This window comes from Takifugu flavidus, chromosome 13 (assembly GCF_003711565.1).
Source record: "Takifugu flavidus isolate HTHZ2018 chromosome 13, ASM371156v2, whole genome shotgun sequence".
Taxonomy (NCBI): domain Eukaryota; kingdom Metazoa; phylum Chordata; class Actinopteri; order Tetraodontiformes; family Tetraodontidae; genus Takifugu; species Takifugu flavidus.
This window is the reverse complement of record NC_079532.1, coordinates 3,711,477-3,733,476: the sequence shown is the minus strand read 5'-3', so window position 1 is coordinate 3,733,476 and position 22,000 is coordinate 3,711,477. Positions and strand designations below refer to the sequence as shown.

At 47.4% G+C, this 22,000-nt stretch overlaps 1 protein-coding gene across 1 annotated transcript in view; it reads right to left on the bottom strand.

Moving 5' to 3' along the window:
- Nucleotides 1–18,815, bottom strand: part of LOC130536350 (neural-cadherin-like) — a 71,759-nt gene extending 52,944 nt beyond the window's left edge. The window contains exon 1 of the mRNA XM_057052221.1: nt 17,363–18,815. Within this exon, the coding sequence (XP_056908201.1) occupies nt 17,363–18,362 (1,000 nt within the window). The 5' untranslated portion in view covers nt 18,363–18,815. The remainder of the gene's footprint in view (nt 1–17,362) is intronic.
- Nucleotides 18,816–22,000: the final 3,185 nt, after the last annotated feature.

Genomic DNA, 22,000 nt, shown 5'->3' with positions numbered 1-22,000 from the left:
GTACTGGAGCAGGCGTGTGCCCGTGAGGTGCACGAGGAAGCGAGGGTGCACAAAGGCATGTTCCAGATCTGCCAGCACATGTGATTTCCCTCTGATCTGGTGAGTTAAGAGCAGATTGGACCGTGATAGACACCCCCCGGGAGCATCAGGCTCGACTAACCTGCCTGAAAAAAGAGCTCACACCTCTGGGATGGGGGCTGGAACTCACAGGGCCTGGGTTCAAAAGGTCAAAAGTGGGCTGATGAGAAAATGCAGAGAGCTTAAACATTATTTTACAACACAATCTCAAGAGAATGGCGAGCAGCTGCTAAATGATTTGCATAATTATGCATTGTAGAAAAAGGTGGGCAATATTTTTTTTTGAAGAAGGGGGGGGGCAGTGCGTAGTTGCCCAGGGATCAGTGACTCCACCGAGCACAGTGTGTTTGCATGTGTGTGCATATCACTGCGAGCCATTCTGTTGATGTTTCCTGCTGTTAATCCTCTCCTTGGGGAGCTGCAATAATAAGCTGTTAAGTGGCTTGTCGGTATAGTGGGGAGTGGGGGGGGGGGGGTTGTCTCGAGTGCTCACATGCACATGTATGCTGTCCACAGTACAAGGACAGAGAGTGTGTGTGGGATGGGGATGAGAGGAGATGGAGTGCAGAAGAGGGGCGCGGATGCAGGACCGCAAATATCTACAGAGGGAGAAAGAGTCAGAGAAGAGGAAGAGGCAGGCGATGCAGAGGACGGATGAAAATCAGAGAGAGAAGAGCACAAGAGGAGCACAACAAACAGCAGAGCCAGAACAATGGAAGCACTGAGCATCCACGTTCCTACGGAAGGCATACAATAGCCGAGCACGGAGCGGGGAAATTAAGATAAAGCACACAGCATAATTAATATCAAAGGATGCTCTTATGGAGCCTTTGGTCCTCCCACACCCGAGGAGAGGGGATATTAAGACGCAACATATTTCAATGTGAAATTAAACAAAATGCGTCTGCAAGCAGAAATATCAATGGCCCGTGCGAGCCAAGCAACTTCGAGGGGGCTTTTCCAGCAGCCAGTGGATGGAAAGTGAGAATGGGCTCAATGGGGGAGTAATAAGGTACATTAGCCAAATGTTTGCAGTATTAAGGAGGCTCTATTATAAGCTGCCCTCCCTCCCTCTGCACAATCCCGGCACTTTAAGCAGAACGTGAGGCCATCGGCGGGAGATCAACACGTTAAAAGCACCTGGGACATAAATCTATTAACTCCTCGCTCCGCTCAGGCGCTGACGAGGCAAAGGCGCTCCAGGTGCACGTCTACAGAGCGCTGCCCTGGAGACGCAGACGTCAGCCGCACATGGTTCTCACTCAATGTGTCTGTGCATGTTAAGGGGCAGGACTGATTGGCTCTTTTTGGTTAGTTGCTCAGCAAATAGTCAGAAATTACAGAAAGGTTGGCCACAGATACACACGGTGAGCACTTGTGAGTGTGTGTGTGTGTGTGGGGGGGGGGGGGGTGTATACACACGTCTCTTGTAAAACTCGTTTTTGAAGCACATGAAACGCCAGTGTCAAGAAACCCGCATTTAGATGGTCGTGTGTACTGCTTTAAAGTGTTGCCATCTGTGGCTTAAAACCCAGTGAGGCTGGAGGCACTGCCCACACACACACACACACACACACACACACTTACACGCATGCTCACCCCATTCATATGAGAATCATCAGAGAAATACTGTTTAATACGGAAACGTGGCCTTTTGTGCTCTTCAACTGCAGCCTTTCGCCTCCATCTCAGCGGAGCCCTTAAATGTTGGTCCGGCTGAGATGTGAGAGCTGTGATGTTAGTGTAATTTCAGTCTAATGGCGCATATTCTAAGTGCTCTGCTGCAATGTGAATTAGAGAAGCTGCGAGAAGCTGCCCGGATGCATGCGCGGCGGAAGCAGCGGCGGTAAAACGGGGGCCATTGACCTTCGGCTCCTTCGGCTCAATGCAAAAATAACTGCGACTGTTTTCTTCGGATTCATTGTCCTGAACCAGGGTCACGTAACACACACTTAGAACACACACTTAGAACTAGTCGAGTGCGGCCGCTCATTTAACAGAAACTTTGTTTTCCTTTCCAATGTTTTGGTTTCCCATCATTCCAAGAAACAAAAGGCCACAATCCATAATGATTTCATTAGAGGGTAGCAGACTCAACTAAAAGGCTTTGAATAGAATAATATTACATAGAAGAATATACATTAAGAAGAAAATCTGTCAAGCACAATATAAAAATGCATTATATGTATTGTGCTTGACTGATTTTCTTCTTTTACAAGCTCTAACGTTCTGAGGCAATACGATGCTCAGACGTCATTTAAACCTGAACTGACAGATGAGCAGAGTAGCTAAAAGAATGTTTTTTCTTTTTTAAATGACTCATCTGACCATATTTCTAAAGGGCTCCTGTATTTCTCTATTATATGAAACTCAATCAGAGCACAGAGGTAATTTCTAAGGCAACTAATTAAATGCCTAATCACCATTCAATGGTGTCTGTTTGTGAGGATTGTCGGAGTCTGATGCAGGCAGAAGCGAAGAGAGATTTATCATTTTTAGTCCAGGCCAGTGACGCAGGCGCTGCAAAGTAAAACTCAAACAACTTTACATAAGTATCAAATAAGAAAAAGGATTTATATTGACAGCCCAAAACAGAGGACACAGCATTTAATAAGCATCTTGAAATAATATCTAAACACTGTTGATCAGGCGGGACATTTTTGTCAGTGTGTGTTAGTTAGATCTTTTAAGAGGTTTTATATTCTAGACGGGTCACACAAAAACACACACCATTTAGTCACACTGGCAAACACAACTCGTCCTTAAGAAGCTTCAAAAAAATGAGAAGTTCAACCTCTAAAGTTACAAAACTTTTGATTTTATTTTCATGCACTGTCTGCAAGTTTTTATGCCACCTTGCCGACCCTGAATAACAGCGTCTCAACTGGAGCCATCAGAAACGATGAGGGACTCTAGCGATTGGGGATATTACACCTTTTGCAGCCCTGTTATAAAAATATCTGTTTAGATTTTTAATGTATGAGTTGCACAGTCTTCATTTGAGTCTACATTCAAGTCAGCAGTTGTCAGCCGAGCTACTTCTGGCTTCCATCTTCAGAAAACGCTTGGCTTCCTCCCAGAAACACGCGAGTCATGCTGTCAGAGATCTTTTTAATCATGTATATTTGTTCTCCAGCACAACACGCACGGAGCGTGGCGTGATGAGAGGATCCGCTGCTCGTTACGGTCGGTTACTCGTCAACACGACCAAAGTGCCGCTTTTGGTGTCAAGATGCCGGAAAATGCTGTTGAGCCGCACGATCTGGGACAGAACACGGTGCCTTTGACTAAAGAGGTCGCGGGATTGATCCTTATCACCGACTCTGATGATCAATGGCGTTGGAGCCGATTCAAGGATTCAAGGACAGAGTTGCTGATGGAGTCAAGACACAACTCGCCAGAAACAAACCTCACTCTGACATCTCATTAACCCCAAACACAGAAGATCAATCGAGTAAAACGCGGCATTGTTTTCATAACCAGACCTTGGCAAGTTCAAGATCGCGCGCTACATTCCAGCGCAATCAAATGGAAGTATTTTACATCTCACGCTCAGGAGCAGGACGGAAGCTAATGTGAGGATTGTAACAACCTGGACAAATCTCCTAACTGAAGGAACTCGTGGTAGCCGCTCGTGCACTGGAAGATGTTCTTTGGTGCTCGAGGTGGAGATAAATAAAGGGGCTGCAAACCACGCAGGTGTTTTTATTGCTCAGCTAATTAAACCGCTGTTCAGACCGAGACGACAGGCGGAATTATGAAATAAGTTGAAGCGGCTGAACTAGTGGAGCAGCTCCTCTGGCTCGTCAGAGAAAGTACTCCGTGGGGCAATTAGAGGATCTGCCGTACATACTGTACATTAGGTCCTTACGGACACACTCTTCTAACTGAAAAGGCTGTGATACTGATGCAGATGTTGCTGTTTGCCACTGTCAGTCGCCTGCTAACAACATAACAAGCAACAGAAACACGCTAGCTAACAAGGCTCATTATTCCAGTACCCTCCTATTGTGACTGTATACAGGCCTGCAGCTTAAATAGTTTGGTTCCCTTAACCCACAAATTGGGTTGACAAAATGAGCCATTTTACTCTTTTTGTTTACTAGCATACACTGCTAACAAGGTGGTGCCGTGGGACCCCGCAGCTTTAATCTCTGAACATCTGTTAAAGAAATGGTTAATTATTGTTAATTTTTCATCTCTGATTGTTGTCTTTAAAGCCTGTGATGCATGAAGGAACCTCCAGTAAAATCGAACATGTCACAGTTTAAAAGCAGCAATTATTGATAGCATGTGAATGACTGATGTTGGTGCTTATCACTGAGTCTGCATTGAGTCAATCCGTTGCTAAGCAGACTCTGGACATCACATTACAAGTTCCAGACATTCTGCTGCCTGGCGACTGCTTTCTTTATCTCAAAATGACTGTATGGACTCGGCCGAACATGGAGTTTACCTCTAATCAGTCAAATCAGATCAGCGCCACAGGGAGGTGACAACGTTCAACACACATGACCACATTCTCACACTCAGGTTGGGACCATGCACAGACATTTTTCAACACGCAGGTGAGGTTCAATCATTTGTAAGACCTAATGTATACGCTAATTTTAGCATACAAGTAATCTTAATGGTCATTTTGTCCTCTGATGGAAGTAAATCAGTGCACAGAGGTTCGCCACGGTGACACAATAACAACAAGCTACACATCAGAGAGAAGCTATTACAAAGCAATTAGAGCCAGAGCAGATAGAGCACTCAGCATGAAATGTCTTTGATCCCAAAGAGAAATGGAGAGATGCGATCGCACGCGCCCACGGGAGGCGTATGCGGAGACGAGCGTCAGGGCGAGCTGGAAATTCAGATGGCTGTGCACACGCACGCACGTTACAATCGTGGCTTTTCTCCAGGTGCGAAAATGCAGCGCTGCCACTCAAAGAGCAGGAAAACTGTCTAACTGACAGTTGGGTCCCTCGTGCCAAGGTGAAATATACGACCAAGGCTTGGCAGAATATGAATGGAGGGCGTAACAGTGAGGCCTGGAATCTGGACTCCCAGGAGAGAAAAGTATCTGAAATATGAGACGCCCCAGTCTGTGGAAGACCCAAAGCACTGAGGCAGCGGCAGCTGAAGGGACTTGATTAATGTGCGTTCTTTTATCTGATGCTAATTCACGTGATTCCCCTATAATGTTTAATGAAATGCAACTATACGCGAAGAGGATCGTTTCAAAGGTGAAAACGATGCCTGCTTTTGTATTTTTGCGTCTTCATCTGATGGCCAATGAAAGGAAAACAGCAAACGCAGCCAAATTATCAGCACTTCTTCGCTGAAGGGAAGTTTTTTTGCTTTGAACACACTTTAAAAGCATTTTGCACAAGGTGAAGTAAATAGAACGTCTTTTTTTTAACCATCTGGGCATGGAATCCATTGGAACAGCGACGTTTTTAAGCTTAATATTAGAGTATTTGACAGGTTGAAAATCAGAATTATGGGCTAGCTTGGAATCTTCCCTCTATCACATGCGCTGGTCTTCATATGACAGGAATTACATTAACATAAGATGTATCTGCTGAGCATTAGTATTGATTTGGGTCTTCACTCTGTTGCCAGGTTACAGGCCACAAAAGTTGTAAAACTTATTACAGTTGGGGGCTGTAGGCTTTAAAATCAATATTAAAAATAAGAAAAGGACCTTCATTTTATGCTGTTTTGTGGTGTCTTTGCCACCATATTAGCTCATACTGGTGTCATTGTGCAACGCTGCACTTTTAAAGAGAAAAATCATTCGAAGATGCAATTAAGCTACCGTCGCTCAGATTTTCAGGATGGATGACAGGTCACAAAAGCAGCTGTTTCTTCTCATAGCATGCTGTCTGTGGCTCCTGTCTCTCTACAGTAAAATCATGTAATTTACAGTCAACCTTTTCTCTGCTGGAGCCTGATAATTGTCAATTATGTGCTGTCAGGTGGCCTTAAACATGCAAAGTCTTCATTCTCAACTCTGCTGTTTTCCTCTAGGAAGGTTAGACTAATGGCTTCTGCATCTTTGATTTTCTTAGATATTCTTTTCATACAACCCATGGCAGAAGCGGAATTATGCTTCCCGGGGGTTTCTTTTTGCAGCAAAGATGCACCAGACACACCCTCACGTAGAATAAGAAAGAAACTCAAAGAAAAAAAGAAAATCTGAAACCTTTTGACATGCTCCGCTCACATGTTGCCCTGCTTATCACTCTCAAAGTCAAGAGGGCCAAGCGACCCTACAGTAAATCAATATTAGTCCACCATCATAACAAGGGCACAGAAAGGGTGACTGGCTGTTGATGCAGGACCAGACAGGCTTCAGGTGCCTCTAAAAAAGACACAATATGGCTGTCAATGTTGACCCTGACCATAAAATCTCTTTTATTTAGCGATTTAAACTGTAAAATAGATAAAAGTGTGTCTTTGATAGGCATTCTTTGACATGATTGCTCTTTGGAAATCCAACGCTTCCTAACAGACAGCTTGTTTGTTCTGCACAAACAGGATCTTAAGGCTAAACAGGCGCGTGGAGCTAAAAAAAGGAACTGAGCTCTTCTTCTTATTTGTAAACGTTGCAGCTCTGTTTGCTTTGAGATGCTTTTTTTCCTACCACCCCCCCCCCCCCCCCCAAAAATCAACTTATTTTGTTCTATTCTTCTAAGAAAACAAATCCAGAAATAACCCAGGGATTTTCTGCAGCTTTAAGGAAACTGAGGAAAATCTATAAGCCACAGGGTTCGCTGACACGAGCGTCACTCTTGGAGTTGTGCGTCGTGCGGCTGGGTATGATTCCATCATGCATAATCCCATCTGGCTGCGAGGTGTGATTTTCCTCTGCCGCCGTTTTTGAGACACCGACGTCTGCTGTTCGTCCAGCACGTATAGATCACGTGCATGCAGCTGCATGTGCACATGCTGCCACTGCGCCGGGCAGCAGTGACGCTGCTGGGAGGCCTTCATCTGGATGTTGATGCAAGATGGAAAACTGCAGTGCAATTTGTCCGTGATGTGGAACACCGACGTGAATGAATGTATAAATGTCCCCCACCGGCACCTCAGGGGCACTGTGTGTGTGCATGTGTGTGTGTGTGAGAGTATGTGCTTACAATGCCCCTGCTTGTTGATGTCAGAGTATTGAAGTTAGATTAAATTCTACTTTTTTGTTGTGCACGCAATTATGTGCAGATGTAGGCTTTTTATACGTGTGAAATCGTATGTGCCTGCATGGATGTGACGCCAGTGTGCTGCATAGTTGTGTGGGAGGTGCGTGCGTGTGTGTGCCCGTGCACGTTCGTGCTTAGACTTATATTTGGCTTGGGTTTAATGGAAAGAGTACAGAGTTCCAGGCCTCTTGCTCCAGAAAAAACTGTAATCCTCAATGAATGAAGAGAGGAGAGGAGAGGAGAGGAGAGGAGAGGAGAGGAGAGGAGAGGAGAGGAGAGGAGAGGAGAGGAGAGGAGAGGAGAGGAGAGGAGAGGAGAGGAGAGGAGAGGAGAGGAGAGGAGCGAAATGACGATGGATGCGATGGTGCTTTCATTTTGGCCGTATCAGAAGCTTTCATTTGGTCATTAGTCTCTATCAGCACCTGTCTGTTAGTGTTAGCGTAGGTCACAGCGCTGTCTTCCTCTCCCTTCCTCATTTTCCGTGACTATTTCGGCTTTATGACTCAACGACTGCCGTGATCCGGTTGGGCTGGGAAACAGATGGAAGCATATACATGCTCAGTGTGCAGGGTGGGGTCCAGTTACCACTGAAGCCATGACTGAACGGGCTGCTAATGGGACGTAATGAGCACAACTGACACGCCCTTTCTGTAACTGCTCAGCATAACAATAGTAAAACTGACCAGAGTGAGACGGCGGCGCATGAGCGCCCCACGCTGCTGTGAGCTTGGCACCTTCTTCCTGGGATCTGAATGGTTTGTTAGCAAAGTTTACCACCTGCTGAGCTCCCCAGGAAGCAGGAGTAAATGTCATTTCGACATGTCACGTTAAATGACAAAGCCGTGGCGATGTCACCGAGGCCCGAAATCTGGTTCCGAAGCCATCTTCCTTACTGGAGTGTGAAATTATTTGAGCTCTGTGCTCATTATAGGATTTTAAAAATGCATTATAGTTAGGGCTTTTATGGTGTGCCGCGGCATTAATTCAATTTGCTCCATTCACGCTCTCTTATTATCGCACTCAGTTTGAGCTACAGGAGGAAGCTGCTCAGCACTGTTCCCCCATCCTTATCTCTAAAGAATATAGAGACTACCCGGCTCAATCAGAACCAGCTCCATCAGGGGCTGCTCCATCCATTCAGCCACTTTCCTCCCCTTCTCTTCATTTCTTCAAATGCTGCTTCCTGTGGCGACCTCCATCTCTCCCTCCATCCTCCGTGCCTCTCTAAATTTTCTTCCCGAGCTGGTGATTGATGGGGGTTCCTCTCGAAGCCCTTTCGATCTTTCCATAGCATACAGTATATAAGCGCGCACGCGGCCGCAGTCGGAGGCACAGACACACAGAGTGACAGAGGGAGCTACGCCATCTTAATAGGAAAACAAGGCACGGCATGGAGGTGAGACAACATTAATCTATCACTGAAAACTCAGAGCAGGCCTCTAGCACGAGAGAGAGAAAGGCATTCTGGGAAAACCATATCACTCCGTTATAATAAGTCGAAAACTGCAAATGTGTTCTTGTGGAAGTATAGAGGATTATTACTCGCCACAGCAAGAGCTCCCTGAATGTAAACATCTCACTCCTGCCTGAATTCACACTGGTGGAGCGGCACGTGTCCATTGTGCGAATTTGCACAGATGTGCGTGCACAAAAGATGCTCGACTAGTCACATGCATTAGACTGAAACTCAGCATGTGACTGCAGTCGAGCTTATTGGTAATGGGGAAAGAGGAAGAGGATGAGGATAAAGTCCTCATTTAGATATCTAATCCAGTGAGCAGTCTGCTCTGCGTGGACCATCATCTCCCGTCATTAACGGCCGGCCGGCAAGATTAAACACGATCGCTGTTTATCACCCACTGTGTGCGAGGAAAATCAAGTGTGAACCCCCACCGCATCATTACAGTTCGTCACAATATTCGCTATTAGCGCAACGCTAACAACAGAAATGCCCGATTATAACAGGGTAAAAGAGTGATAATCAAATTTAATGCCCCAAATCTGCGATAATATTAGCATGTGAGCTCACATTAAGGCACTTCATCAGAGGGATTTTGCCTTTTTAAACGGATGCTGATCTGGCGATCCATCCAAACTCAAAGACGAGCCGAACCGTCAGTTGCAGCCTGTTGCCAGTGAGAGATGTTCCTCAGAACCAAGACGCCCAGTCGAGCAATTAAGTATTGAAATGACTCCTTTAAACAGCCGCTGTGGTGGTGTCGGGGCAGGAAGGCCAGCGGCATTTATGACTTTGCATATAGGCTCTGGCCAGACAGCGAGAAAATGATCCAATCCTCCCTGTCTGCCTGGCTTTGAGGGCTCTGGGCTTAAGGTCACGACCCCTCGTGGGAGGCAGCGGTGCGTGTTTGTGCTTAAGCACAACGAGGGTCGACACTGCATCCACAGCAGTGCGTCCCATGGTCCTCAGCACATCATAAACCTGGAGACCATATGGTCAGAATTAAGCTCTGCGCTGTCGAGACAGCGCGAAGGATAGGAAAGTCTTGCACGCTCTCTTCTTCCAGAGAGAACAGCCGCAAATTGGATGCTGGAACACAGAGAAATAAAACATCTCTCTCTCTCTCCCACACACACACACACACACACGGCAGATGAGCGAAAGCCAAGTTTGGAGCTGCCATAACAGAAACGGCCCTGTACAGATGGGATGAACGCAACACGAGCCGAAAACAGGCTCGCCTCAGCACATCACGTAGAAAACGTGGCTCTAGTGTGTCAACCTGTGTGATATTTACATCCTGTTTACACAGCTACCTATATGTCTGCCCTTCTCCTCCCACTAGGTCCCGTTTGGAGAAGCTCCTCTAACAGCAGTTCATGCTCTTCCCCAGGGGCTCATCAGCCTTGAGAGGCACTACATGTTCTCTGAACCTAAGACACCTGTTATTGTAATCAGCCGTCCTCTGCCTGTAATGGACTTGCAGACTTTTAGTCTCCCCGTTTCCTGGAAAAGGCTTAAATAACCCAAGCGAGAGACGTGCACCACCTGGTTCCTCCTCTGAACCGCACTTACCTTCTGAGCCGTCTTTTCAATGAAAGTTGCAAATTGTGGCAGAACAATTAGGCCAATTTGACTGTTTTAAGCAAGAGTTCACGCTGTGTCAGTGCCCGTCAGCTGGCAGCTCGGTCAGCCGTGAGACTGGGCTTTTTCTCCTCACCGTTGAAACGCTTTCCTTGTCGAACCGGTCTCTGCTCCCCGTGTTTATCGCCGTCTCTTCGGGCCGGAGACAGCAGAGACACAACAATTGTTATTTTTAACCTAATTGGACCTCTGGGTACAAGAAGGTTGGGAAATTGAAGAACAAATAGATAAATAAGCACAAACGCTGAATTCCCATGACATGCCCTGGACTTCGTTCCAGCGTTGCCCCGCTGATTGTGGCCTGTGGGCAGGCTGGGCTGAAAGGCTGATTCATTAGAGTGCTTCAGGACAGTTCAACCAGACTCCATCACAAACACCTCTCCAGCACCAGAAACAGGCTGTCACGGCCCGCTCAGTGACGAATATAGTGGCGTGTAAAGGGATGGTTTGTGACTGGAAGCTAAACGGGTCCTGCTTGATCAATAGCGTAAAATCAGTCCATCTTCCCGAGGACGGGCGCTAACCCGCGTGCAGCGGTGAAAGCCCAGAGAAAAGTTAACAGGAAGTGTCAGCGTCTCCACGGCGGCAAACAGAGGAAACATAAGAGTAAAAAATTTCATTAAATTACTCAAACGTTAGACCCCTCGAAGGCTGGCGTGAGCGCATTACGGGGGGGGGGGGGGGGGAGTTGATAAAACGGAAACTTTCCGGTTGGTCGTAGTAAGTTCGTCGTGCAAAATGCCAGTTCGGCTCATTCATCACACAGGAAGACGCCAGAGGCATCCTGGGATTCTGTGCCGGCGGAGGTCAGCGAGACATTTACCTGACAGTGCCTGTCTCCGCGCAATGTCTGGAGATGACAATGTCTGCGGTAATGGGCATCAATAATGTAGACCCTTGGCCAATGAAAGAAGCCCCCGCCCGTCTGCTCCGCTACCTCCTGAGAGTCGCACAATGCGGGGAGTTCACATCGCTCTGCTTTTAATGCGGGATTCAGCACATCATTTATGTTAATATAATAAGAGGACTACCACAGGGGACTTATAATGAAAACACATTAACGCATCTTCATTTATTCATACGCGTTTTTGATAAATGTGTTATATCTCTGAGCCCCCCCCCCCCCCCCCCCCCCACTCCCACGCAGCCAGCCGGGTTCACTCCGTCACCCGAGGGTCTTTGGGACCCACATACTGACTCTGCAGGGAGGCCCAGCGTGACCAAATGGGCAAAATCCCAGTTACAGCCAGGGCTGCTTGATTTTCATGTCGGGAAAAGAAGAAGAAAATAGCTACACATCGAGTTGAGGAAATGAAATTCACCCTGCAAGACCGTTGAATTAAATATGGATGCTTTACATTTGGGTTTATGTTATGAGTTCTCAAGTCTAGCAAACAGGCCACATGAAGCATGCCAGCTTTCCAGACCTTATCTTTGCTAGCTTTAGGTGCGTGTCGGCGACAATGTCCTTCTCACAGGTCACACCTCAACAAAAATGAGTATTTCCTCTCTCTAAACATGGCTGCTCAGTGTCTGGCTACAGCTAAAAGCCCTTTCTCCGTCACATAAATCAAACCGCGGTGGCAGCAGTGATGTGCCGATCTAATCAAGGTCAATACGTGACCAATTTCCACCAAACACATTTTTCTCTCGTTCTCATTATAAAGTCATCACGGCATTTGGTATTTCTCCAATCATTCATACTCATTAAGATGTGTTTTAAGTTTCAGGCCCCTCGGTGATCCCTGGAGAGCATCCGTCATTATCGCTAATGCTAATGCGATGCATTTATGTGCATCTGAGCCACACTTGGAGTTGTTGGCAGAATTATCGCTCTTGCACATCAGGACCACACAAGAACCAGCAAACTGTTAATTGTTCTAAGTTTATCTTCACATCATATGTATTTTTTCATGTTTGGGGACTACTGGTGAAACACCGTGATTTATTTCATTTAGCACCTAATTTAGCTGAAGAATCCCTGAGCAGCAGAGCCGTTCCTCCAGGTTTCATGCATAATTCTGCTTCAGTGTTGTTTTGGCAGATTGCTGCCGTCCCTAAGTATCTTTTTCGCCTTCAGTCTTTGTGTCATTCAAAAGGGCATCCAGGTATTTCTCCCCATCCTCCCTCCATTTGCCCCACACTTTTCACACAAACACAACGGCGCGTTGCCCTTTTCATAGGTTTATGGAAGAGCTCCCCCGCCCTGACCCCCCCACCCCCCATCCACTCTCTGCCCTGCAGCAACCCATTTTGCACTACAGGCTAGCAAACATGCACACCTCATTCTCATCCTGCCACCGCAACAATTCCTCTCTTGTGCCCTCTAACCATGTGACAAATTATTTACTGAGGTGACCTCCTGCGTGTTACGGAGCAACTGGCTGCGTCTGATCTGGCTGCCCTTTGCTTATCTTCAGCAAAGCCTATAGGCGAGCGGGAGACAGAGGAGCGACACATGCACCAGTTCACACACCTCCACCTTTGTCTCACTTAAACTCCTTGATCTCGCCGCCTCTCTTTGACCCGGCTTCCTGCAGCATCACGCCGTCTCCTGACCTTTCGTATCCCTGACGGTAGCGTCTCGCGTTCTTAAACTTCCCTCCCGCCTCTTTAGAAGGGATGCTTTCCAGCATCTGATTAAGCCCATCTTTTAAATGAAGCTGTGGCAAACTAGACCCCCCCCCACACACACACACACACCACACACACACACACATACAAACAGGCCAGCAGAGGCGGCTGCGGCGCTGTTGCTCGGACACGTGCATTTGATATGGGATAAGCCCCAGACAAGAAATAATGCATTAGGGGCGTGAGGGAGCTCCACAGCAGCAGAAAAAACATGTGAGAGTCTCTGTGGTCGAGTCTCTAGAGGGACAATCGGAACACCTAAATGGAGGCCAGGGCACACAATTAGGAACGTGTGATATGTACAAATGCTCGTGCATCTACAGGCTTCAAATCTCTCCAAAGTAAACCAACATGATCACTGCTGGCGATTGTTCTTTGACTAAATGGAATAAATGGCGACGGCTTTTCATCACACTGTTTTCTATTCAAACAAACAAACCCCACGGTCACAAATTAAAAACAAACAGAAAAGAGCAATTCATTTCGCATCACATATGCAAATGTAATGGAAGCGGGGCAAAGAATAAGTGCGGAAATTGGATTAAAGACAGCAGGAGGCGCGCGAGATACTGACTCTGACACAAACTGGAGGGAAAAAAAGGAGTAGGACGGAGAGAAAGAAGGAGAGCAGGAGAATCCCAGAGAGATGAGCAGACGAGGCTGAGGGGAGGTGATTGTGAGGAGCTGAATGCCACCCTGCCCACGGACACCCAGCAGAGAGGGTGGGGGGACACAAAAAAAACCTACTCCGGCTTCCCCCCACTCAACTCACAATGGACTGCAGCACTTCTTCGACCCCCCCCCCCCTCCCCCCACCCCACCACACCCCACCTCCCACCCGTCAAATACCGTTAACGGACTCCCACTCAGGTGCGGCGAAAAAAAACGATTCTTCTGGAGGGACGAGCATAAAAAAAAAAAGAAAAATCTACACTGACATCCTCAGTGGGCCAGCCAAAACAAATCCTCCGCAGGAAGAGCTGGAGAAGTCCCTCAATGCCCCCCTCCCTCTCTGCCAAACCGCACCGCACAACCAGCGTGTGTGAGTCATGAGTCGTGGCCTACTTCCACCGCGTTTTTCCTCCTTGTACTGCTGGTTTGATGCGCGGAGGCTAAGTCAGGGGAAAAGGAAAACAAAAGCCCACTTTGCTTGGAATTCTTTGTGCACGGAATATCATTTTAAAAGGTAAATATCTCTCTAACATCAGAACCTCAGTGGGGGGGGGGACCATGGAGATGAGGGGTGTGCTTTAATGAGAAGAACTGAGTCTACTTACTATAGATGTGTGAGAGGTGGGAGGGGCTATGTCTGCATGACGGGGTGCGCTAATTACAACCCAACAACCCCCCACAGGTGCGACATGAACAATCCCGAGATTGTTGGGAAGTTACGCTACTTAATTGTCTCGTGCGGAAGAAAGTTTTGATTAATTGAGAGAGAAATTACCAAATGGTCGGAAGTCTTAATTGTTGGGGGGGGGATAATTAAAAAAAGTAAATAGAAGAGTAATGAGCGATGGGCCGATGGTAAATAGAAAACTATGGCAGTGTTGCTGCTGAAATGAGCAGGAGAAAATAACCATGGGGGGGGGGGGGGAGGGGGGAGGAATGGTCCAACAGTGACAGCATGTTGGAACAATCCTGAACATGATCGCAGCAGTGACTAATTGAATGGACTCCAGGTGATAGAGGCAGGGGAGTATTAATATAATGAAGTATTTTAATGGTATTCATGACCACGAGGTGAGGCTGCACTTTCCTGCACACGGGCACCTATATTTTTTTATGAATGCATTAAAAAAAATGATGGATCTGCATGGAACTGTCACGCCGCCTCTGACATGATTACTTTTAATATTCATTGGAGAAAAAAGCATGGCTGCGCAGGCTTCGACATATGTCTGGGAGTCACGACGAGGCTGGAAGGATGATACCTGATGAACAGAAAAGGCTCAGGCCCCGTATAGGGTCTAAGCCAGTGGCGCTGTTCCAGCTCTTATCTGCAGAGTGCCACAATAGTTTATCTAAAAATCTTGATGTGTCAAAACAGATTTAATCTGGGTAATAAAGAAAGCTCCTTCTGATAACTCTAATCACGATGTTGCACTTATAGCACACTGTAATTAGCATAAGAAAGCTCTGCTTTCATGGCTAGGGGTGTCTTGAGCCAAAATTAAGCTAATAGTTGAGAGTTAGAGAGAGCAAGAGAGAGAGAGAAGAGCGAGAGAGTCTTTATGCTCCAAGGAAGCAAAGACTGAGACAGTTCTACCTCTCCAGTAGTCAATCATGTTATGGTAAATATTTACACAAAGGCTAAATGGAGTATTTTGTGGTCTTATTAGCATTAGAATGCACCACAATGGACAGAATGAAAAGAAACTCGAAGGGTAATGTTCAACGCTATGATACATTTCTTGGTTCCAGTGCAGCGCCGATTTATTTTAGATGTGATGTGACATTCAGAAGCCCAAAGGTACCATCGTGCCTGTGCACTGGACATTTTCCAGCATGCAAGCACGTGAACAGACATGTGGACCCGTCATTTTTACTGTCTACTTATCAATTAAGGAAATGACACAATCCTGATGCATTATTGGATCTTTGATTGGATTCATATATGAGCCCTGAAGTACAATTGAATTCCATCCATCTTGATTTCTAGTGTCTGTTACAATCAGGATTGTCTCCACAAAACCCTGTAAAATATACATAAAAAAATAATAACATCAACCACTGAAGTGGATTTCTTTAAAGCTGCCTTTGTGGTTGTTGGAAGGACAACTTCAACTCTAGTTTGTCAGTCAGAACCATGAGATTACCATTGTTTTCCCGCAGCTTTTGCGTGTGAATAAAGATGGTTAGGATCTCTGAAAGCCACAAGACAGAAATCCTTTGAACTGCCTCCAGCCTGTCGCCCAGCACGTTTGTCTGCTTGACGTTCAGCAGGTGACTGTCAGCGGCGTGGACAACTCCGCGCTGCAGACGGCTCGCTGCTGAGATGTAAAAGGAGATGCTGCAACACTTGGGGCCCTATTAGAACTGTTGTTATCATACCTGCAGACAATTTTAATGCCATCACGCACAAATTACTGCCTACAAAGTGACGCGCATGCATACAAAGCATCTTACCGGGGCTGCTCTCTCCCACTAATGCCTCTCTAATTTACTACAACAGCCAAGCAAACCTACATGCAGTGAAAGAGTGAAAGAATCCATGTGGGACATGGTGTTAAAACCTCTAAAATAAGAGTAAAAGCGCATAAATGGACTGGCAGAAATGAGTTGGAAATGAGACATGTGGCGCCTACCCTGAGGATTCTGTCTGAGATGCGAGAGAATGATGAAGGCGTCGCCACTTTGATCGGGAAAGGAGAGTTTTCCAGGGGAGAGTGGTGGAATGGAAGTTCTCTGAGTGTCTGTCACGCCAGATCTGCCCAATCAGGCGGCAGGTAAATTTCAAATTAAACACCGCTCGCCGCCTCCCGCCAAGCTCCATTGCGAAGCAGGTCATTCGGGTCGCTCGCCGGCGTGTTGCTGCTGAGGTTGCCGCCGTAGAAAAGCTGCAAAAGGGGATCAAACTAACGACCGGTGCTTCTGATGGGCCGCGATGGGGCGAGACAGTGATTCCTCAAATCCTTGGGGCTAGAGTTAGAACGAGTGATGCAAGGATTAAAAGGGTAATGCCAGTAGATGAAAGAAAAGAATCAGAGGGAGAGTGTGTGTGTGTGTGTTGTGTGTGTGTGTGTGTGTGTGTGTGTGTGTTGGTGGGGGGGGGGGGTGAAGTGGTCTGCCACTCTGCAAGGATTAGTTCTTCACAGTTCCAAAATATGTCAGTCACAGTCACAATTTGATGATGCTCGGGAAAAAATAAACAACATTCATCCCTTTTTCTTTTCCTGGAGTTTATGTTGAACCAAGAGTGAGAGGTTCCAAAATCCCCTGACAGAACGCCTGACTCACGCAGGCTCACGTCTCCTGCAGGAGGCACACCTGTGGAACGATCCCCAACTACACCACAGCTATATGGCCTGCTAACAGGTGATGGATGTGAGGGATGATGGGTGTGTCAGGCCTAGTTGAGGGGCTGCACTCATTGTGTGTGTGTGTGTGTGTGTGTGTGTGTTGTGTGTGTGTGTGTGTGTGTGTGTGTGTGTGTGTGTGTGTGTGAAGGGGGGGGGGGGGTGTCCAGATGGCAACAGAGGGTTTTTTTTTTAACCATGTGGGGCTTTCAACTAAAATAGGGCATTGCTGCTACAATGCTAGTAATTCCCGATAGGGGGGCGTGTGTGTGTGTGTGTGTGTGTGTGTGTGCGCGCGCGCGCGTGTGTGCAGATTAATGGAGGAATACTCTACACACCTCGTTTGTCCTGAATCTTAACAGTCAGCTCCACGAAGGGCTCTGCCTCCCGGTCCAGACTTCTGGTTATGGTGAGCTCGCCGCTGTCGCGCCCCACGGACACCGGGGAGTTCTCTGACTCTGGGTAAATCAACTCGTAGCTGGGTGATTGAAACCGGGAGGGACCGAGGTTCGTGACAACCGAGCCGATCCCGGCGTCTTCGGACACGTTTAGCGAGATCAGGGCAGCGGGGTCAAGTAGCGCCCGCGGTGATCGTCCTCTCCCCCCTGAACCCGCCAGTCCAGAGGGGCTCCTGGACCAGCGCTGTGGCGCAACAGTAAACACGACAGCTTTACTGGTCAGGGGGGGCCATCCGTGGTCTCTGGCGAAGACTGAGAACTGGACTTGAGACGGAAGCCCTAAGATAGAGTCGACCAGCAAGACTTCCCCTGTTTTCGGTACCACATAGAAACTGCCATTTTTTGGCGCGGACGTGTACGTCAACACGGCGTTGTTGCCGCTGTCCGCGTCGTCGGCCTCCAGTCTGTATATCACACTCCGCAGAGCTGTGGTGTCGTTTAAAGTTATGTGGACGCGGTTCGCGACGCCAAAAGTCGGCTCGTGGTCGTTGGTGTCCAGGACGTCCACTTTTACCAACGCGACCGCGGAGACGCCGGACTCTGGCGCGCAGGTCTGGCAGCACAGAGCCACGCTCAGCAGGTATTCCGAGCGAGCCTCCCTGTCCAGAACCTTGGAAGTTTTCAGCAGCAGGTTTCCGTGCTTGTGGTGGGCGAAGGCGCGGAAATCCTCGCTGCCGTTTCCGTGCAGTTTGATGCGCGTCCCGGTGATCGGGCACCATATTTGCGCGTCGATGCGCCTCGCTGGAATGCTCAGACCGTTGACTTTAGAAGCCGCGGGAGAGTTCTCAAAAACATGTCCGTGGAAGAAAGGCAGTCTCTCCTGCATTTGTGATCCAACAGCCGGCGTCAGGAGGCAGCACAACACAAATCCCCAAATCATATTGCTGACAACTTATTCCCCTCCGCGCACCTCTGGTATTTGGTGAAAAATCATTCCAAAATAACTAAAAAAAAAAGCACCCAAGAACAATCTGCGGTGTTGAACGTTCCAGGAATGGGAATTCCTCCTGATTTAAGGGTCTGTCATCCCGGGATATCGGTCTCTTGGCTCCAGACGGTGCGCAGCGCTGTAGGCAGTTGGCTCTGCGAGCCGAGCGTTCAGCACCAGAGCGCCGGACAGCGCTATGCGCGGGGGCGGGGCGGCGCGCGGGGTCGGAGCTCCTCGGTGAACCCCACCCTGTGTGACGGTCAGGAGTGTCTCCGCACCCCCCCGGTCTTTAGCACGCGCAGCGGGACCCGCGCATTCGGTTCCCTAGCGTGGGGAAGAGAAACACGCACACGCTCCTTCTCCACATCGACGCTCTGCTCAGAAAACCAACCCATACTGGCACCAATGAGGCAATCCGAGATGCCTTGCTCACGAGCACCTCCACAGTCGTGCGTGGCACATGCGTTCATCCTGTCCTTGGGTCAACTCCGACTTCTGTTGACTTTGAACACGATCATTATTCAGTCTGTGTAAAGAGGAGGTTTTAAGGCGGCTGAGGTCTACCTGAGCTAACTGCTAACCGCACAAATGGTTCAATTCCCATTACCGCTCTGGCTGCTGGTCCCTAACTATACTGTCATTTCCCAGTCTAGATGTCCAATTCCCCTCCCCATGCAAGCATGATAAGCCACAAAAACGCCCAAAATGACAACGGAACCCCCTACATGGGGAACTTGTGAGTGGGAGACCACTCTCATCCCTGCACGCCTGCATGGATCACTATTCACACGAGTTTAAGGTGCAGAGTGTTCCCTGTGTGTGTAATTGAATCCCAGGCAGTGTTGCTCTGCTCATGCATCTGTATTCAGGATGAAAATTCATCAGAGCTCCTGCTGAAAGATCCTCATCAATTTGAAACTACAATCCATCACTGCAATTTCAGCTGGGCATGCTCTCCACAGTAAACTGGCAATAACTCTGGTAACTGGTGGCGAGCCCCCAGACAATTTCGAATCACAGCCCGCAGCTGGAGCGGCTGATATTAGGTGATTGCTGCGTTCCTTTTAAGTGGCGCAACTTCTGGGCCGTGTCACCGTGAAACATGACACATCCAACACTTCAGAACGTTCTTTTCCCAAACTCTGACCTGAGGGGAAGGGAGATAGGAACATGACTGAGAGGATAATAAACTGAAGTCCCACACAGACTTTGGCAAAAATCTTGATATCATCTTAAATGACAATGGCGGCGTCCGCCAGGACCCTCTGCTCTTAATTCTGCTCTGTAACTTCCCTTTGAACTCGCTAAGTGCTTCATGAATACAAATCAAATTCTGTCTTTTATCACATTGTCTCACATGGTGAAATCCACCATGACTGCCAGCATGGGAGATATCTGTAGCAGAGGCTAATTCAATCACAGAGGCCCAGGCCAGAGTGTGAGGGATAGTTTACGGGGGTGGCGGATGGGGTTGTTACAGCAGTTATCTGCCCAGATGAAACGTCAACATATGCTGCATATAAACAACAAAGCTGCAATGACTTAATTTTTTTTAATTTTTTTAAAAAGAAGACACCATGAAGCTCATCATCGCTCTCCTCCAACAGATAACTGAACGCTTCAGGGCACTGAAAGGGAAGACAGCACAAATGAAGAATGCCTCATGCTTACTCGATGAATAATTGACTATCCGGCCCCTTCAATCACGCAGGGCCGGATGTAGACTCTGCATTTAAAGGTTGCGACCCCCCCCCAAGCATTTGACACATTCTGCTGGCGTGTGTTTGGTGGGAGCGGCGTGCCGGGAATGGAGCATCTATGATCTTAAAGATGCACGTTTTCCTTTATGCTTCCTCCTGTTTCCAGGATGTGATGGATGCTTGGAAGCAGCACTGGAAGGCTTCGGCGTTAACATCAGCCAACAGGCCGTTCGCTCCTCAGAGCAACTCGTGTGTCACCATGACCGACCAGGACGTGCAAGTTCCTTGAAGATAAAGGTGAACGGCAAAGTAAAGCAGACGACTGAGCGTGCAGCGCTCTTCCTCCTCGTCTGTGGGTGCAGCAGTTGTGGAAAAAGCCACTTTCCTCCTCCCCGCCTGACAAAGCTGAGAAGAGCCATTTTTGGATGTGCAGTGTGAAACAACACCTGACGAGAAAAGCGGCATCAGCGTCGTTCCCCATCGCGTTCCCGAGAACTTGGTGGCCCACGAGATATTTCCCTCCATCAAAACCTGAGGGCAGAGAGCACTCAGATGAGCCGGGTGATTATAAAGACGTCTTGTTTCGCGTTCAGCTAATTAGATACTCTGTTACCCCCCTTGCGGCTCCTCTGGTGTCTGTGTGTGTGTGTTGTGCTTGAAATGTGGCTCTTCACTTTGGCAAATATAACCCAATGAAGGCACCATCAGCTTTTAATAATAAAAACAATGGTGCTAAAAGCAAATCCCATTACTGAGCACCATTTAGCCTTTTTTGTTTTGGATGCCACATCTCATAAATGCTGTTTTTCATTTAAGGCTCAGCCTGAGCAGCACGACAACAGGACAAAATTGGACTGATTCATTCACGGTCTGTCGTTCTGAGGGAAGCACAACAAGCATCTTTTGGACACATTTTTAAACTATTTTCTGTGATTAGTGGAGCCTGGGGTTACTATGGTGATGAGCACACTGAAGAACAAGCGCAGATTTGGACAATATCGGGTTATTCGCCCTCAATAATCACATCCTCCCTATCAGAGATCCCACTGGTGCCTTCACAAGATCAAAAGACAGAAGGAGGATGGCATTGAGGGAGGAAGGAAAATGAAAATCAGCTCATCTTCGTTTCTCTCTTGCTTTAACTGAGAGGTGAGATTTTGTGTTCTTTTCTGGCAGCGAGGCTGTTCTCTCTGCATTACGGAGTGAGGAACTGAATTCCCCAGTTCTTTTCTCAGTTAATTATCACGGCAAAGCCCGGCAATTAGGCGAGTTTTCATTACCCGACCAGTTCAGGGCTGTGAAGCGAGGCTGTAAATTCAATAATGTGCTATTTATGAAGCTGGAGAATTTAAGAATGACCCATATGGGGAATATAGACAAAATAATAGACAATAATAGACATTATAACCAAGAGAGGGCATATTTAACTTCATTTTCCACATTTTTGAAGGAAACCTGAGGTAAATAAAGGTAGGATTAATTTAATCTTTGTTTTTTTTTAGGTGTGGGAGACATTTTTTTTACCCCAGTTGAGCCAACATGGATGACTGTATTTGACCTGAATAACTTATTATCACTGGGAGCACCTGTGTTTACACTTTTATTTCCTGCCAAAATGCCTGCTGCCAAAAAGGCTCCATTATCCATGTCTAGACTTTGGAGCCATCTAATCTACATGACCACATCTTATTATGCTGCCATATTTTCTTTGCACATCGCTGGATTCATAGATTAGGCTCATTGTTTTCCCCCTCCTCTATAACCATATATAGAGGAGGAACATAACAACATATACAACACCTATTTTTTTTTCTCTCCCAGAGTTAAGTGACCTCTTAAAAGGAGCAGCTGCAAATCGACTGTTGCAGTGTCTGCCTTATCGAGCTAATA